Source organism: Syngnathus floridae, chromosome 7 (genome assembly GCF_059516105.1).
Source record: "Syngnathus floridae isolate MCC-2025c chromosome 7, RoL_Sflo_1.0, whole genome shotgun sequence".
NCBI classification, from domain to species: Eukaryota; Metazoa; Chordata; class Actinopteri; order Syngnathiformes; family Syngnathidae; genus Syngnathus; species Syngnathus floridae.
Window position 1 is genome coordinate 18,053,866 of NC_142419.1, and position 15,890 is coordinate 18,069,755.

General features: G+C 51.5%; 1 protein-coding gene across 1 annotated transcript in view; it reads left to right on the plus strand.

The window, feature by feature from the left end:
* The first annotated feature begins 1,425 nt into the window (after positions 1–1,425).
* Positions 1,426–15,890, plus strand: part of LOC148395789 (FRAS1-related extracellular matrix protein 2-like) — a 40,255-nt gene continuing 25,790 nt past the window's right edge. The window contains exons 1-2 of the mRNA XM_088380552.1: positions 1,426–6,663; positions 7,682–7,771. Of these exons, the coding sequence (XP_088236678.1) occupies positions 1,644–6,663; positions 7,682–7,771 (5,110 nt within the window). The 5' untranslated portion in view covers positions 1,426–1,643. The remainder of the gene's footprint in view (positions 6,664–7,681; positions 7,772–15,890) is intronic.

Genomic DNA, 15,890 nt, shown 5'->3' on the forward strand with positions numbered 1-15,890 from the left:
ACTCTGCTCCGAATTGACAATTTACACCAAATTTGATCTAAATCCGATATGACGGAATATGATAAAAGTTGGCTCCGCCTCAAGCCCAAGCCCGAAGCTTTGGGATATGATCCAATTCCCTCTCTGCGGGGGTTGCTGTCTGAGCGTTTTATTCCGCTGCCTTTTCCCTCCCATTTTCTCTTCTATCTGGAAGCTGTCAAAGCCCGAGGGCCATTTGCTGGCAGTTTGCTCGCCTCTGCTTATAATTGGACTCTGTCAACAATGTCCAGCGCCCGTTTCGATACGTGCCAAATTTTGACGTGTAACTTCTTGGGGCATTGGGGGGGAAGTTTCTCTATACCAATCAATTATCTAAGGTGGATTTAATAAAAATTTCTCAATCAAATAAGCCTTTCGTATTATGATAAACTAACTCAATTAAAGCTGAGTCATCTGGAGTGTCTTGCGAACATGACCGGCATTTGAAATACGTATCGACACAGTAGCATAATTACCTTGAGTTTTCATTCAAACTGGATTTGGTGGTAAAAAGGTACCAAATGTGGCTTTGTTTTTAGCTTCTGAACTTGCCAGCTCCGGATGTCAAGTTAAGGTCACAAATGTTCACGGGCCGTGTCCCGACTTTATCAATACCGTCGGGAGCGTGACATGAAAAGCATCCAAATGGGTCAGGGCCCGTCTTGATGCTTGAGGTCAAATTTGCGGAGGGGACAAAAAAAACACGGCCCGGCTACTTTGCTATTTTAAAATGCGCTCAGTCATGTGGCTGATACTTTAAAGCTGCTTTTGATCGATGTAGTACTTCTGGTCGCAGTGCTGCTCTGCCGCTCGGCGGGCGTCCTCTCGCTCTTCATCATCACCGCTGCACACGGATCATGACCGGGCTTGTTGCGTGTCAGGAGAATGTGGAGCCGAGGGCCGAGGGGCGACACGCTGAAGGAAGTGGCTGACATTTTAGGATGAGAGGGAAAGCCACAGTTATGTGCACTCCAAACGGTCTCAATGAAATCTGAAAGAAATGAAAAATAACTATCATGTTCAGTTCATAATTCTCTGAGCGCTTACTTATATATTTAAATACCTTGTCTAATGATTTCTATGAGAGTTCATAGTCTGGCTAACGAGTTCAGATATACTAGTCCCAAATTCTTTGACTTTGTCTTTTTGACCATTGTAGTGCAAAGCAAATCTGCAGTCTCGCCAAAAGAGGGAGACAAAGTTTTTGACTTGCACAGCATTTCTTCTGCACTCGTCTTTTGCCTCGCATTAGAAGCAGAGACTTGATTGTAAGAGGGAGTCGGTGTGCGGAGGAAAATGAAAATATGCTAAATGTCATCCAAGTGACGCATGGGTTGAAGTGGTGCGTTTCAATCTGCTCTCGGTGCAATCGGATTCCTCCCGTGACGGCGGCCAATCGGCTGCGAGGGGGGCGCGGCCGCGCTTTACTCGCTCCAAGAGGCAGCGAGCGTGAAGTTTGGCTCGCCAGTGCACAGAAGCTGCGGGAGAATGGTGCACCTTGGCGGCGGGGGCTGCGCGACGCCGTGCCACTTTGCAACTTAGTTGTGTGCCTGCTCGTGTGTGCATGCGCGCGTGCGTCCGTCCGTCCCTGTGTGTGTGTGCGTAAAGTTAAGCCGCGGCTCCAAATGGCTGCAATCTGTCCTCGGCGCGCGCACGCCTCCGGCGCCGCTTTTCTCACGCTGGCGCTCGTCCTCACCACGACGAGCGACGCGCAGTTCTGGGAGCACCACGGACTGTCCTACGTGCTGCGCTCCGAGCTGTCCGAGGACACGGTGCTGGTGGCCAACAACGGCATGCGGGTGCCTTTCGGGAGGGCAGCCTTTGTGGATCCCGTCAACGACCTGGTGATTCAAGTTCAGCCCGGTGACAGGTGCACCATCACCGTCTTGGACAATGACCCTCTGTCTCAGACGCCCGGGACTCTAAGCCCCAAAAAGTTCCCGTGTGAATTTGGCCCCAACGATGTCAAGTACTCCCACTTTGGCTCCCGGAGCCCGGCCAGGGACCGGGTGAGACTGCAGCTCAGGTACGACACGCAGACGGACACCGTTGTGATTCCTTTCATGATGGAGGTGGAGGTGGTCTTCACGCAGCTGGAGGTGCTGACCAAAAACATGCCACTCACCGTGGAGAAGCTGCTGGGGACCAGCAACCCCATCGACAGGCGCGTCTTGGAATTTACATTTGACAGGCAAGCGCAGCGGTGCAGGGTCACGCCCCTGTCCGGCGGCGGCGGCGGCGCCTTGCCCAGGTACGGAGTCCTGCTGGACGAGGGCGGCCTGGCTACGGGGATGACGGACTGCGACCGATTCACCGAGCTGAACCTCCGCTATCGCCACACGTTCCCATTGAAGTCGCCGAGCCGAGATTACCTCCCCATGGTGGTGGAGCTGCATGACAAGGAGGGCAACCTGCTCAAGCAGGAGTTCTTCCAAATCTTGGTCAGGATTAAGGAGGGCGAGGAGAACACGGCGCCCAAACCCAGCTTCGTGGCCATGATGATGATGGAAGTGGACCAGTTTGTTATGACGGCCCTCACCGGCGACATGCTGGCCGCCGAGGACGCCGAGTCGCACCCCGACGAGTTGATTTTCAACATCACGTCGCCGTTGTCTTACGAGGAGGGCTACATCGTCAGCACGGACGACAGGAATTTACCCCTGACCTCCTTTTACCAGGCTGACCTCAAAGACTTCAAAATCGCCTACAAGCCGCCCGCCGTGGATTCAGACAGCGAGCGCATTTTCCAGCTGGAGTTTGAGGTGGTGGACACCGAGGGGGCCGTGTCGGACCCTTTTGCCTTTATGATCGTGGTCAAGCCCATGAACACTCTGGCCCCCGTGGTGACCAAAAATACCGGTCAGTTGCTGTACGAGGGACAGTCCAGGCCGTTGTCCAGCTCGCAAAACCTGGAAATCAGTGACGAAGACAACCTGGACAAGGTGAAAATCGCTGTGATCGGCGGCCTGAAACACGGCCATTTAACCGTCTTGGGCTCAGGCGGGAAATTTTTCACGCCGGCCGACCTGAACGCCGGCCAAGTCGTTTATCAGCACGACGGCAGCGACACTTACAGCGATAACATTGTTTTTCGAATGACGGACGGCTCGCACCAGGTGGAGTTTCTCTTCCCCATCACCGTCGTGCCCACCGACGACGAGCCGCCCATCGTCAACGCCAACACCGGTTTGATTCTCTTCAAGAACCAAATGGTGCCCATTTCCTCCCTCATGCTCAGCGCGGCAGACATCGACTCGGAGGACTCCACCATTAAATTCATCATCCAGCCGCCCTTTTCCACCATCGGCCAGGTGCTGCTGCGCCAAGCCGAGGCCCCGGAGGACCCGTCCACCTGGAAGTTCGACACCGAGGAGGAAATGTATGAGAAGGCGGTGAGCGAATGGCTGCAGCGGGACGTGAGCGACGGCAAAGTCTTTTACAAGCACGTGGGGCCGCACAGCACCAGCACGCTCATGGATCAATTCACCTTCCGTGTGCAAGATGACAACGATCCCCCCAACCAGTCGGAGGAGAGCTCGTTCGCCGTCAAAATCCTCCCTGTGGACGACCTTCCGCCCGAGCTCCACCCGGAGGCCACTTTGCATATGACCGTGCACGAGTATCAGCTCACGCACTTGCGCAAGAAGTTCCTGCGCTACACGGATCTGGACTCGGAGGACCGGGACCTCAAATACGTCATTTTGCAGCCGCCGACGGACACGGACCAGAACAACCCCGTCGTGCTGGGCGCTCTGGTTTTGACGGAAAACCCCAAGGTGGAAGTGACAACTTTCACTCAGGCCCAAATCAACCATCACAAAATAGCTTACCAACCGCCCGATCTGGAGCTGGGCATCACCACCCACGTTTTGCAGTTTCGCTACAAAGTGGAAGACGTTTCGGGGAATAGCGCCGACGGTGTTTTTACCATCTTCTTGAAGCCCGTGGACAACAAGCCGCCGCAGATTACCAACTCTGGATTTACAGTGCTGGAGCGGGGGGCGCATATCATCACGAGCGCTGAGCTGTATACCTCCGATTCAGACACGGACAGCAAAGGCATCTCTTTTACCGTCGCTCGGCCTCCCCTGCACGGACACCTCCGCTTGGTGTTCACAGACATGACGAGAGGAGACGTTTTTAGCCTCGAGGACATTGACGGCGGGCGCATTTCTTACGTCCACAACGGGGACGAATCCACGTCCGACTCCGTACAAATAGACGTCAGCGACGGGGTCCACGTGGTCACGATTAACGTCAAGATTAACGTGAAGCCCATCGACGACGAGATTCCGTCCATTAGCCTTCCGGCGGGGACCATCGGCTCCTCCATTGATGTTTTGGAGAACGGGGCGACTGAAATTACCAGTAATGTCATTCAGGGGCGAGACGAGGACACGGACGACCTCCGTTTGACCTTTATCGTGGAGGACCCGCCGTCTCTGGGTGAAATTTTGGTCCGAGGGGTCCCTTCGGTCACGTTCACCCAGGCCGATGTCATCAACGGCCACGTGATCTACGCCCACACCGGCGGCGAGGTGGGTTTCACCACAAGACAAGACATTTTCAACTTAACTCTGACCGACATGTCTGACGAGTGGACGGTGGGAGGTAATAAGATTACCGGTGTGAGAGTGCGCGTGACCATTCTACCGCTGGACAGCCAAGCCCCCCAGGTCTTTGTGGGGAGACTCTTTTCCGTCGTGGAGGGCGAGAAGAACGCCATCCAGACGCACCACATCGGCGCGGATGACGTGGACACGCTGGTGGAAGACCTCCTGTGCACCATCGTCGTGCAGCCCACTTCGGGCTACGTGGAGAATATTTCCCCGGCCCCCGGCTCGGAAAAATCCAGGTCCGGCACGGCCGTCAGCGCTTTCACCGTCAAGGACATTCAGCGGGGTCACATTTACTACGTTCAAAGCATCCACAGAGGAGTGGAGCCGGTGGAGGACAGGTTTACATTCAGATGCTCCGACGGGATCAATTTCTCCGAGAGGCACTTTTTCCCCATTTCCATCATCCCGGCCAACGATGAAAAGCCAGAGATGTACATGAGGGAGTTTGTGGTCATGGAGGGCATGAACATCGTGATCGATACGCCCATTCTGAACGCGGCCGACGCCGACGTCCCCGCCGACCAGCTCACGTTCATCGTCACCAGACCCCCCGCGCACGGATTTCTCCTCAACCAGCTCACCACGGGCACCGTGCCCGTGCACAACTTCACCTTGGAGCAGATCAGCGAGGCCTCCAGCATCGTTTACGAGCACGACGACTCGGAGAGCACGCAGGACAGCTTTGACGTGCTTCTCACCGACGGCAAGTTTACCGTGCAGAGAACGGCGGTGATCATGATTATCCCCGTGGACGACGAGACGCCCAGGATGGCCATCAACGACGGCCTGGACGTGGAAGTGGGCGACGTCAAAGTCATCGACGGCGACGTTTTACGAGCCACCGATCTGGACTCGGAGGACGGCGCGCTGACTTATATCGTTCGCCTCGCGCCCGGGCAGGGCTACTTGCAGAAAAGCACGCCAGACGGCGTGCTGCAAAACATAACCCTCGGAATGAATTTCACCCAGGACGAAGTGGACCGGGGTTTGATCGTTTACGTGCACAACGGCCAGGAGGGCGTTCGCGACATCTTCAAATTTGACGTGACGGATGGCTTCAACCCGTTGATTGACAGATACTTTTATGTCACCGTGGGCGGCATCGACATGGTGTTCCCCTACGTGGTCAGTAAAGGCGTGTCCCTGAAGGAAGGCGGCAGGGTCACTCTGACCACAGACCTGCTCAGCACCAGCGACCACAACAGCCCGGACGAGCACTTGGTCTTCACCGTCACCCGAGCTCCGGTGCGAGGCCACCTGGAGTGCACGGACACGCCCGGGATGCCCATTTCGTCCTTCACGCAGCTTCAGCTGGCGGGCAACAAGATCTACTACATCCACACGGCCGACGACGAGGTGAAAATGGACAGCTTCGAGTTCGAGGTGACCGACGGCTACAACCCCGTGTTCCGCACCTTCCGCATCTCCATCACGGACGTGGACAACAAAAAGCCGGTGGTGACGGTGCACGGCCTGGCGCTGACGGAGGGCGAAAGCAAACTCATCACGCCTTTCGAGCTCACGGCGGAGGACAGAGACACGGCGGACCGACTCTTGACGTTCACGCTCGCCCAGATGCCCGTTCACGGCCGGCTGCTCTTCAACGCCAGCCGGCCCGTGGCCTCCTTCACCAAGCAAGACCTCAACGAGAACATGATCAGCTACAAGCACGACGGAAGCGAGAGCGCCGAGGACAGCTTCTCCTTCACGGTGACGGACGGCACCCACGCCGACTTCTACGTCTTCCCCGACACGGTCTTCGAGACCCGAAAGCCGCAGCTCATGAAGATTCGCATCGTCCCGTTGGACAACGGCGTGCCGCAGATCGCGGTCAACAAGGGCGCCCCCACCCTGCGGGTCCTGGACGGCGGGCGCCTCGGCTTCGTGATCACCGGCAAATCCCTCAAAGCGGAAGACCGAGACAGCACGCAGGGTTCTGTCCTTTTTCGGATTACGGGCGCCCCGCAGCACGGCTACCTGGTGGACACCGGCAAAGGAAATGCCACCGTCAGCACTTTCACGCAAGGTACCGGGCTTTGTCACATTCTTCACTGAAAGCTCTTCATCATGTTTGTGATATGTTCTTGTCAAAATACTCCAACAATCAAGTTCAATATATACACGACCAAAGAAAACGTATTTTATTCCAAAATAGACCCCCTTAAAAAAATTGCATGTCGAATGTCCCCAGGGATTTTGCTCTGTTCCTCATGAGATGGCCAAAAGAGATTTTTATGAATGAAATCATTTATTTCTTTGACCGAAGCCACCCTCCTATTTAGAGCGTTGAAATATGTCAACGCCTCAGGCAAGCCGTGCATCTCGCAGGAGAATTTCAAAGAGAGCCTAATGGATTACACTTAGTAAGGGAAAAGTGCCCAAGGTGATTTGTGCCGGGCGCATTTCGTGCAGGATCACGCATGTCGCCTGGCACACGTGTGTCAAAGGAGGTCATTGGTGAATTTTGTAAACTGGAAGTGCAAACGCAGGCATGCACGCGCCACCGCTGGCTGGCTGGCTGGCTGGCTTTTATTCACTGAGCCGCCAAGTTCCCCGCGAGCCCTGTTCAATATTTCACAAGTAAACAGACTGTAAATAAAGACGCCAGTCATCTCCTGGGCTTTTTGAAAGACGCGGCGGCAGCGGCGATGCATCGATCTCTTTGAAGAGAAAACACGTGGCCATCAAATATTGAAGACGGCCATGGGTGTAAAGCTCCCGCTTTTACCGAGACGCATCTGCGAAAGCCTAACCGTCGAAGAAGAATGCAAGAGGGCGCAATGTATTTTTCATGTGATCCGAGGGTCGTTACGCAGCCAAGTGCATTTGGTGGCGCTCTGAAGAAGCACTGCTGAAGCACTGCTGAAGCACTGCTGAAGCACTGCTGAAGCACTGCTGAAGCACTGCTGAAGCACCACAAAAAAAAAAACACCTGCCTGATGGATGAAACCGTGTGAGCGGCTATGGATGGATGGATGGAGGGATCTCTTTCATGGCCAAAAGCCAAATGACTGATATTGTTGTATCTATTATTTTTTTTTTAGCGGACATCAACGACATGCGCATCTGCTACATCTTGAGGAAAGGCGACGACGCCACCAACGACATCTTCCATTTCTCCATCGAAGACAGCGGTAAGTCGCCATTTTTTTCCCCACTTCCGTCCCCATCCGTCGAGGAAACAAAAAAACAAGATTTTGTAACAAGTTTTTAGTATGGAGATGAGTCAGAGTCACGGCGGCTATTTGTAGGCCGGAAACAAAAGCCCAGGCAAACAATGTATTCCGGTCCTGACCTTGAAACGTCGGAGCGGCCGTGGGCTCTTCGGCACCGAGCTCGAACCGCCGAACAAAGCCCGTGTTAATTTGTGCCGTTGCGTGCAGGTGTAAATCCGCTCTCAGCCGCGCTTCATCATGTTTTTTAATTAAGCGTAAACATTGGCCGCGCAGATGGGAGATTTACATCCAGTTCCTTGAGCCGAGTACGGCCGCGTGGGGAAATAACTACGTGCTGAATCCAAGAACATACATTTTTAATAAGCCGCCTTTACCGGCCGGCCGTGCTGGCTGGCTCGCTGCGTTGGCCGCCGCCGCCGCCGTGTGATGAAGGGAACAATTAGAAAAAGGGGGAATACAACCGAGGCGAGCGCCTTGCCGATTAGCCCGAGCGGCGTGAAGCGGCGTGCCCGATGATGTGGGCCTCTCCCCTTGTGCCCTTTCCTCAGCTGCAGATGGACAAACTCACCCATAGTTGCCCAATGTGATGAACAGAAAAACTCCTGCAAAAGTTTAAATTGATTTTTTTGGTGTCACATTTGCTTGGCTGCCTTTTGTAATTATTCGCTCCATCTCATCAGATATGCTTTTTTTTTTCCACCTAAACCAATTTGACATCACAGGTAGAACATAACACACCAACTGTCATGTTTGTCTTGCGAAACGTTGACTTTCGAATTGGGCCGCTCCACTGTCTTGCCCTCATTTGAGGTTGCACAGATAACGCTGAGTTCCAAAAGTGTCGTTGTTTGCCTTTGGTAGAATCCATTTGTGGCCGAAAGAAGCGTGGCCAAGCGCTCACAATTAGCTTTATGGTGGCACCTTAATGGCTGCAGATCCGTTTTGCGCTGTGACTTGTCCACTCGGACTTAAACGCTGACTCCGCCGCAGCTTATGAGGCCGTGAAGGAACTTATTTTTCCTCCCTTAATAAGATTTACTTGTGCTGGGTGGCTGCCCTGCGTCCCCCAGACAGACGCAGCCTCCAGTATTGAGGTGGGGGAGGTTGGCTGAGGACCCCCTCCCCATCAGGAAGAAATGACTTTCTGTGCCACGGCTGTAATAAAGCGTGGCGGTTAGCGGCATGTCGGCATAACTGCCGCCAATGCGCCATCGGAGATGAATTCCGAAATAGTTTCGCACGACAGGATCAAAGCGTGTATTTTTAATAACGTCCCCCGTTGTAAGATGATGACTCAGCTTTGACGCCATGATCAGCCCACATTAGTTGCAGTAGAGGAAAAAAAAAAAAGGCGACGGCACATCGCAAACTGAACTGGACTAATTGACTAAGCGCTGTTTTTGACCTCTCTTCTTCCGAGCTTTCTAATTTCCCGCGGAGCCCCCCGAAAGGGCACAAAATGAAACTGCTTCTGGCTCAGAATGAAGGTTAGCTTCGCTAGCGAGCCGGAAAATATTCACCCCAGCAGGAAACAACTTTACTTTCAGTAAACAGCATTTTTTTTTTTTAAATTGAAGCCCAAAGAAATGCTTTCGGCCCGGTTTTGGATTATTTTTAATTCCTATATTTTCCCCTTTTTTTTTTTAATGAAAATGATTTAAATGTTTGTGACGGCGGCTATTGTCAACAATTGTAATGCGTCAGGGCGGACAGGGATGACCAGCGGTGAGGTTCTTTTTCCACTTGCGACCTGCACTGAACGTTTCCCAAATTCCTTGGCTCGGGTGCACGAGCGTGTCGGGCTGGCTAGCTGGCTCTGCTGTTTTTGTAAAAACATCCCAGCTGGAGGTAGAAGTGATGAAAGGCTGCTTAATGGCTATAAAAGTCTCCTGCTTAGGGAAAGGACTTGTGGTTTCTTGCTGCTTCTGTGCGCCACGTCAAGAGCTCCCTCCCCCTCCCCTACCCCGCGCATTCAGGTGAGCTTACCTGAATACACACACACGACCGCAGTGACCCGCTAAAGTGTTTTTGGTCGGGCATTCTGGTCTGCTCTGATCCCGTCAGTCAGCATCCGAGACGTGGTACCTGACAGGCGCTTTTTATTCGGCTCTAGACGTGTTAAGGCGTCGGCACGGCGCGCTCGTGGTTAGTACGTCCGCTTTGCAGTTGAGACCTTCTGGGTTTGAATCTCTGCTCCGTCAACTGTGCGTTTCGAACGTCCAGTAAAGGTCAGGTGGGCTAAGGATGAGCAACTCAATGTAGCAAATCATTTCTACAATAGTGTTCTGTTATGTGCGGTTTATGATTGTGATAATATTAATAAAATGAAAAAATAATGATTATTCTTCTTGACAGTCCGCTTGCTGATGCCTTTGTGGAGGTGTACCTAATGAAGTGTCCTCTTAGCTTTCAATCCTCTGAAGCATTTTCCCTCCCGTGTGAATTTATTTGATGGTGTGACTGTTTGTAACACCTTGCGCCCCCCACCTGTCGACCCCCCCCAGGTTGGAGGGGATTATCTGCCTCGCCTTAGCGTGCTTAAGCACAGCGGCCTGCTGGGTGGCCAGGAATTTGCTGGTAAATGTGCAAAGCCACTTGTGCGTGTGGCATTGTCAGTGATGATTCTGCGTTTTCTCTGTGCTTTTTGACCGCTTTTATTAATTTCGGTGCTCTCCTTGCCGCTTATCTGGCTGCGTGTGTGACATTGGTCCGTCCTTGGCAACAATGATAGGAATTATACACAAGAACTGGAGGTGAAAATGACACGTGCGCTTTACCTTTCTCTGTGGAAACATCTGGTCGATGATTACAGAGCGATTGTTGCGTGACAGCTGCTTTACTTTCTAGAAAGAAAGGATTACAAGCTTGTTAGTTTTGTAGGACACTCGCTCCAGATGCCATCTTGCTCAGTTGGACTTTTATACTTTGCTCACGTTTCTACAGTATTGATGTTGTTTTTTTTTAGGGGTCTTGTCATTTGATTGATCGATTTTTTTATTCATAGCTTTGAAGTGCTTTTGGTGCAAATATTTAGTGTAAGTAAGCCTTCGTCGGTGTAAGTCGGTAAATAGCACAATGCATTGTGTCATGCATGAATGGCTCAAGTTGAATTGGAGTCCACCGCGACCGCTCAGTCATCTTGTCATGGACTGGAAGTTGGTTTGCGAGCACCTCCTCGTTGGCACAAAACTCGTTTGTTGTCTCAGCAGCTTTTATTAGCCAGCCCGCGCCTTGTTAGCGACTTCATTTTTACTGCACCTTTGATGCACGTGTGATTTGCAGGCTGCTCAAGAAGCTGCTCAGCGGCCGCAGCATGAAAAATGGATCAACCCCTAACAGACTCCAAACAACGTCATTTCCCTTAGCCCGACATTAAACTAAGCCTTTTTAATGACGCCCCCCCCCCCCTCAGATAATAAGCACATCTTTGCAAGAACTTTATTGCTTGATTATGAATTATCATTCTCAATTTCCATATCTCCTTCTAGCAGATGTCTGATAGTTTTATGATTGCTGTTGCTTCTCTGCTGTTAGCGTTTCATTCCTTTTACGGCAGCGGAAATGTTGATGTATCGCAGCCAAGTCACGACGGAGGCATTCATTTGTTCGTGCTTTTCTGCGTAACATTGAATTGGTCTTAACATTTAATGAAACAAAAAAGAAAGAAATGTCAACCAAATGTCAATCAACAGAAAAGATTTTCAATTTGCCTGAAATAAAAAACGAGCGCCGCTGCTATCTTCTGTTCTGGATGTGCAATTACACTTAATGGTTGTTTGACCCAAAAACAAAAAAACTCAAATTACCCCTCCGATCGATTCAGAAGTATATTGGATGGTCCTTTATTGGAAAGATTCATACAATTGCAGCCAGCTTCTCCCCCCAAATAAAGAAAAAATCATCTTTGATTGACTTTGGTTCCCCCGTGACAAGGAGGGCAAAAGCAAAAGTCAAAGTCTCCTTTATTGTCAATTTCTTCACGTCAAGATATACAAAGAGATAGAAATTGGTAAAAAAGGTAATAAATGCGTGGCTAGAAGCACTTGTTCACTCGTTGTCAGCCTGGCATGAATGTCAAACAATGACTTGTGACGGATTTCACCCCACCGACCTTTTGAGAGTGGCAATAATTATTGCCATTTTCATTATTTCCTGTGGGGAAAGTCGAAAAAGTCAAATCAGAGGTTGCCTGGTGTATTCTTGCTAACTTCTGCTAGCCTTCTGAAGTGGAAATGCAAAATCCCGCCGGCCGACCGACCGGCCCCCTTCTTCAGCCTTGTCCAAACCGGCCCGGGCTTGTTCCCCCGGAAGGAAAGAAGGAAGGAAGGAAGGCGATGATACGTGTCGTCATAGCCGCCTTAGGATATCGCCCGAGCAGAACTGAGCTTCCGAAAGTGCCGAAAATTCCTTGGTAGAAAAGCTCAGACCGAGGGGGGGAGGGAGTGAGGGAGGGAGGGAAGTATGTGGGCGGGGGGGTTGTTATTTGCTTCAAGGACAGCCGGGAGTCTTCAGTCTTCAGTCTGTCTGTCTGTCTGTCTGTCTTCCTGCCATGGCAACAGGATGCGACGTGTTGAGGCAAACTGAAAAGTTGAAAACAATGCTGGCTCAAGTGTCTTGTGCTTGGGCCACCACCAGGTTGCTTCACGACATTTGTCACAGCGTCCAAACCTTCCGAATGTTCATGGGCCGCCGCTTCCATCTCTGGGAATCCTCTTAACAAATCATTCACACCTCTTGCGGGAATATTCATTAGTGTCTTGAGAGATGCCCAGAAGAAAATCCACAGCAGGGAATCGGAGTGTGACTCCATGCAGCTGTCTCTCGGCGGCTTTTTCTTCCAATTTGTTGGAAAAGTCCTGAGGATGAAGTGAAACGCTGGACCCGCCCCTTGCCTGCTTGATGACAGGCTGACAACTGCCGTGAACTCGTGGGAGGCTGTGTTTGATCAAGATGTCTGCCAAAGAACCAAGCGACATTAGTATTCATTGTCGACGTAGAAGTTGTTGCGTCAGCGTTGCAAATCTTTTGGGCTGGTTGACTGAGCGAGCACTTCCGCTTCTGACTTTGCAGCTTATAATTCCAGTCTGAACCTGTTATGAATGAATAAAACATTGCCAACATGCAGTAAACACGGCGCATCCACGGCGAGGCGGGCCGCCCTAATCTATGACCCGATGAAATGTGAAGTTGAATTGAAAAAAGGCCTCGCATTTCACGCCGCGCTCTGCTTTCCTGAGCGGCCGAGAAGGCGCCCCATCCGAACGTGCGCCGCTTTGACCACGAGGTCGAATCCTCGCCATTGGGTCGCTCTTATCTCATAAAAGGTGTTGATGACAGCCTTTGAGGGATCCTCCACGCTGACGGGAAATCGGCTCGCTGGTGGAGACGTGGGAGGTGAAGTTTGGAGGAGATGAAAGATAGACGTGCTTCGTCGCTGGTAGTTTTTTTTTCCCCCCAATCGAGGAGCCTCTTCCTGTCACCTGTCGGGACGGCGCCGACGTGCTGATGGAGGATCAGACAAGTAGCGGAGGCCTGCGGGGATCCTCATCCTCATCTGGATGCGTTTGATGGCTCGCCGCCACTGCCGCTTTCATTACCTGTGCATGAGTTTAAAAAAAAAAAAAAGAAAGGCTGTGGGCTTGTTCGCGCGTCCCACTTCTCGTCTATAAATATGCGACAGCCTCAAAACCGTTGGTAGAATCGTTAACGCGGGGCGAAGATTTTTCACAAAAAACTGCTTCGCTGCAGAGAACGAGCGAGTCAGGTTTCGTGTTCCGACGCATACGTCGGCCCGCAAATAATATCTGGCGTTTTAAAAAACAGATGGCAACAAAGCGCCGTCTCAGAATCTCCTTTTAACCTGCGTGACGTGCTTGCTTTGCCAATTACCAAGCGGCCTTGACGGAGCTTAAAAACAGATTACACCCAGCCGTCACTCAGCAGAGTGCAACATTTCGCAAAAGTTCAACTGCTCACAAAAGCAGCAGGGGGGAGAAAGAAAACCAAAAAACACTTCTTACCATACCTATATTTGTTCGGCACAAGTCTACTTCCTGGCTCAAGATGATCCCCGCCCCCTCCCCTCATGAAAATGAATCAGAAATAGCATCTCAAAGTGCTCTGTTTGTGGCCCCCCAAAGCTCAGATGAGGTCGGGCATTCTCGTAGTAAGGTGGCCGCCAGCCACACTTGGCCCGCTCTTTGTTTTTGCTGCAGCTCGCTGCCGCTCGCTTTCTCTTTGCTTTCCATTTCTGTCTGCGAAGACTTCCCCGTGCTTTTCCCGCGTTGTATTTTCATGAAATTTTCTCCCCAAACTTGAAGTAGTAATTTGATTCATGTTAACTCAAAGTCCTCTTTTCAAGTTGAACAAACAGAAGTATGGCATCTTTTAAAAACCTCGATTCCTTTCAATTATTCCAAACAAATTAAGCGAGCATGAGGCAAGAGTTCAGAGTCCAACTGCCCCCCAACCCACCCCACCCCACCCCTTCTGAGCCCCCCTCCCTTAGGTTGGAAATCAACTCAACCGTGTCTGGACTCTTTCAAGTTCTCATAGTGAGCAGTTAAAAATTAGCCTGCCAGGATTGCAAAAAAAAAAAAAAATTTTTGAAATGAGGAATGCATTGCTTCATTTGATCATAATAAATGTAAGTCACAGTCACTGTTTTTTTTTTCTTTTTTCCTTTCCCACAATCTGCTTCTTGGTCTTGGCATTTGCAGACATGAAAAAAAAAAAAAAAGCGCAGTAGCAGGTCTGCGCCAACAAAGTGCTTGCGTTTTTCTCCGAGTCGTCACCTGGAGCCGTTTTAATGAGAGGGTCATTGTCGTGCCATACTAACAAGCTTATCAGCGGCCAATGAGCCGGAAAGGTTCTGTCTGAGCGGGACCGCTCGGTTCCGCTCGCCCCGAGTAGGGGCTGGGGGGCGCGTATTTAATTTGCACCTTGAAAGAGGGGGAGGGCGCGTGAGATCCAATTTCCCAGATAAGGCAAGAACGTCTGCACGCCCCTCACGTTCCACGCCGAGCTTTTGTTCTGGCCAAAATTCCCATCCGGCACTTTTTTCAATGCGAAACTGATCTCATTCTTGGTTCCTAGGGGCTTCCGCCGGCCGTCCCCCAGCGTGAGATCTTCTGGCTTGTATTGTATGACACGGAAGGAGAAAGAGCGGCTTTTTTGGAAACCCTTGACTTGAACGTTGCACGGTGTTGATCACGCTGCTCTTTGAAGCGGCCATACTTCCCTTGGAAGTTAGCAAACAGCGTGTGAAGGCTGGCCACCGAAAAAAAAAAATAAAGCAAGCACTGACTTTGGGGGGAACTCTATCAATCATTCCGCCTTTACATTTTCTAACATGAATGTTTGGCCTGGGGCTGAAGCTTTTCCCAACCTGGACTTTGTTCCAAATCATCTTTTGGAGATGCTCCTCCCTTCTCATTTGCGAGGCGAGGCGAGGCAGCCGTCTTATCTTGAGCAAGCAGCTTTGTGTTCCAATCCAAGGCCTCCTTTCAGCGTGCTCAAACAAAGACTCGCGGAACAGCGCTTTACCTTTTGAGGCAGGACTCGTCGCTCCTTCCACCTCTTCGCCCGCCTCAATTCGCAAAGCCGCCGTTCTACATTTCAAGCCCGGTGTGATTAGTATGGCGCTGGCGAGGCCCGCGCTGCACTTTTATATTCAAAGGCTTCACATGGGCAAACAGTCGGCCATTATTTGCTGTGACAAGAGAGCAAATACGGCCCATTCGTGGGGTCAAGGAAAAAGCGGGCCCCCCCGCCGCCGTCTCGCTCGAGTCCCGCCGAGCTCGCTCCTTGCGCTGCTTTGTTTTCTCTTGTCGCTCCTTGTCTTTGCTTTTCGATTCCTTCAGCGTGGAAGTCCATTCACAGGCAATTCGGTGAAATCACTTTTTGGGTGGGGGAGGGGGCAGGGCGCCGGGCTCCCCCAAGCTTATTAGCTGAGTCAGGAAGTGAATTCCTTTGTGTTTTTAACAATGAGGACGACTGAAGATTGACTTCCAAATGATGAAGAGAAAATCGAAAAGCAGAGGCCACCCCGCGAACGATGTCAGTTCAGCAGTCGCAG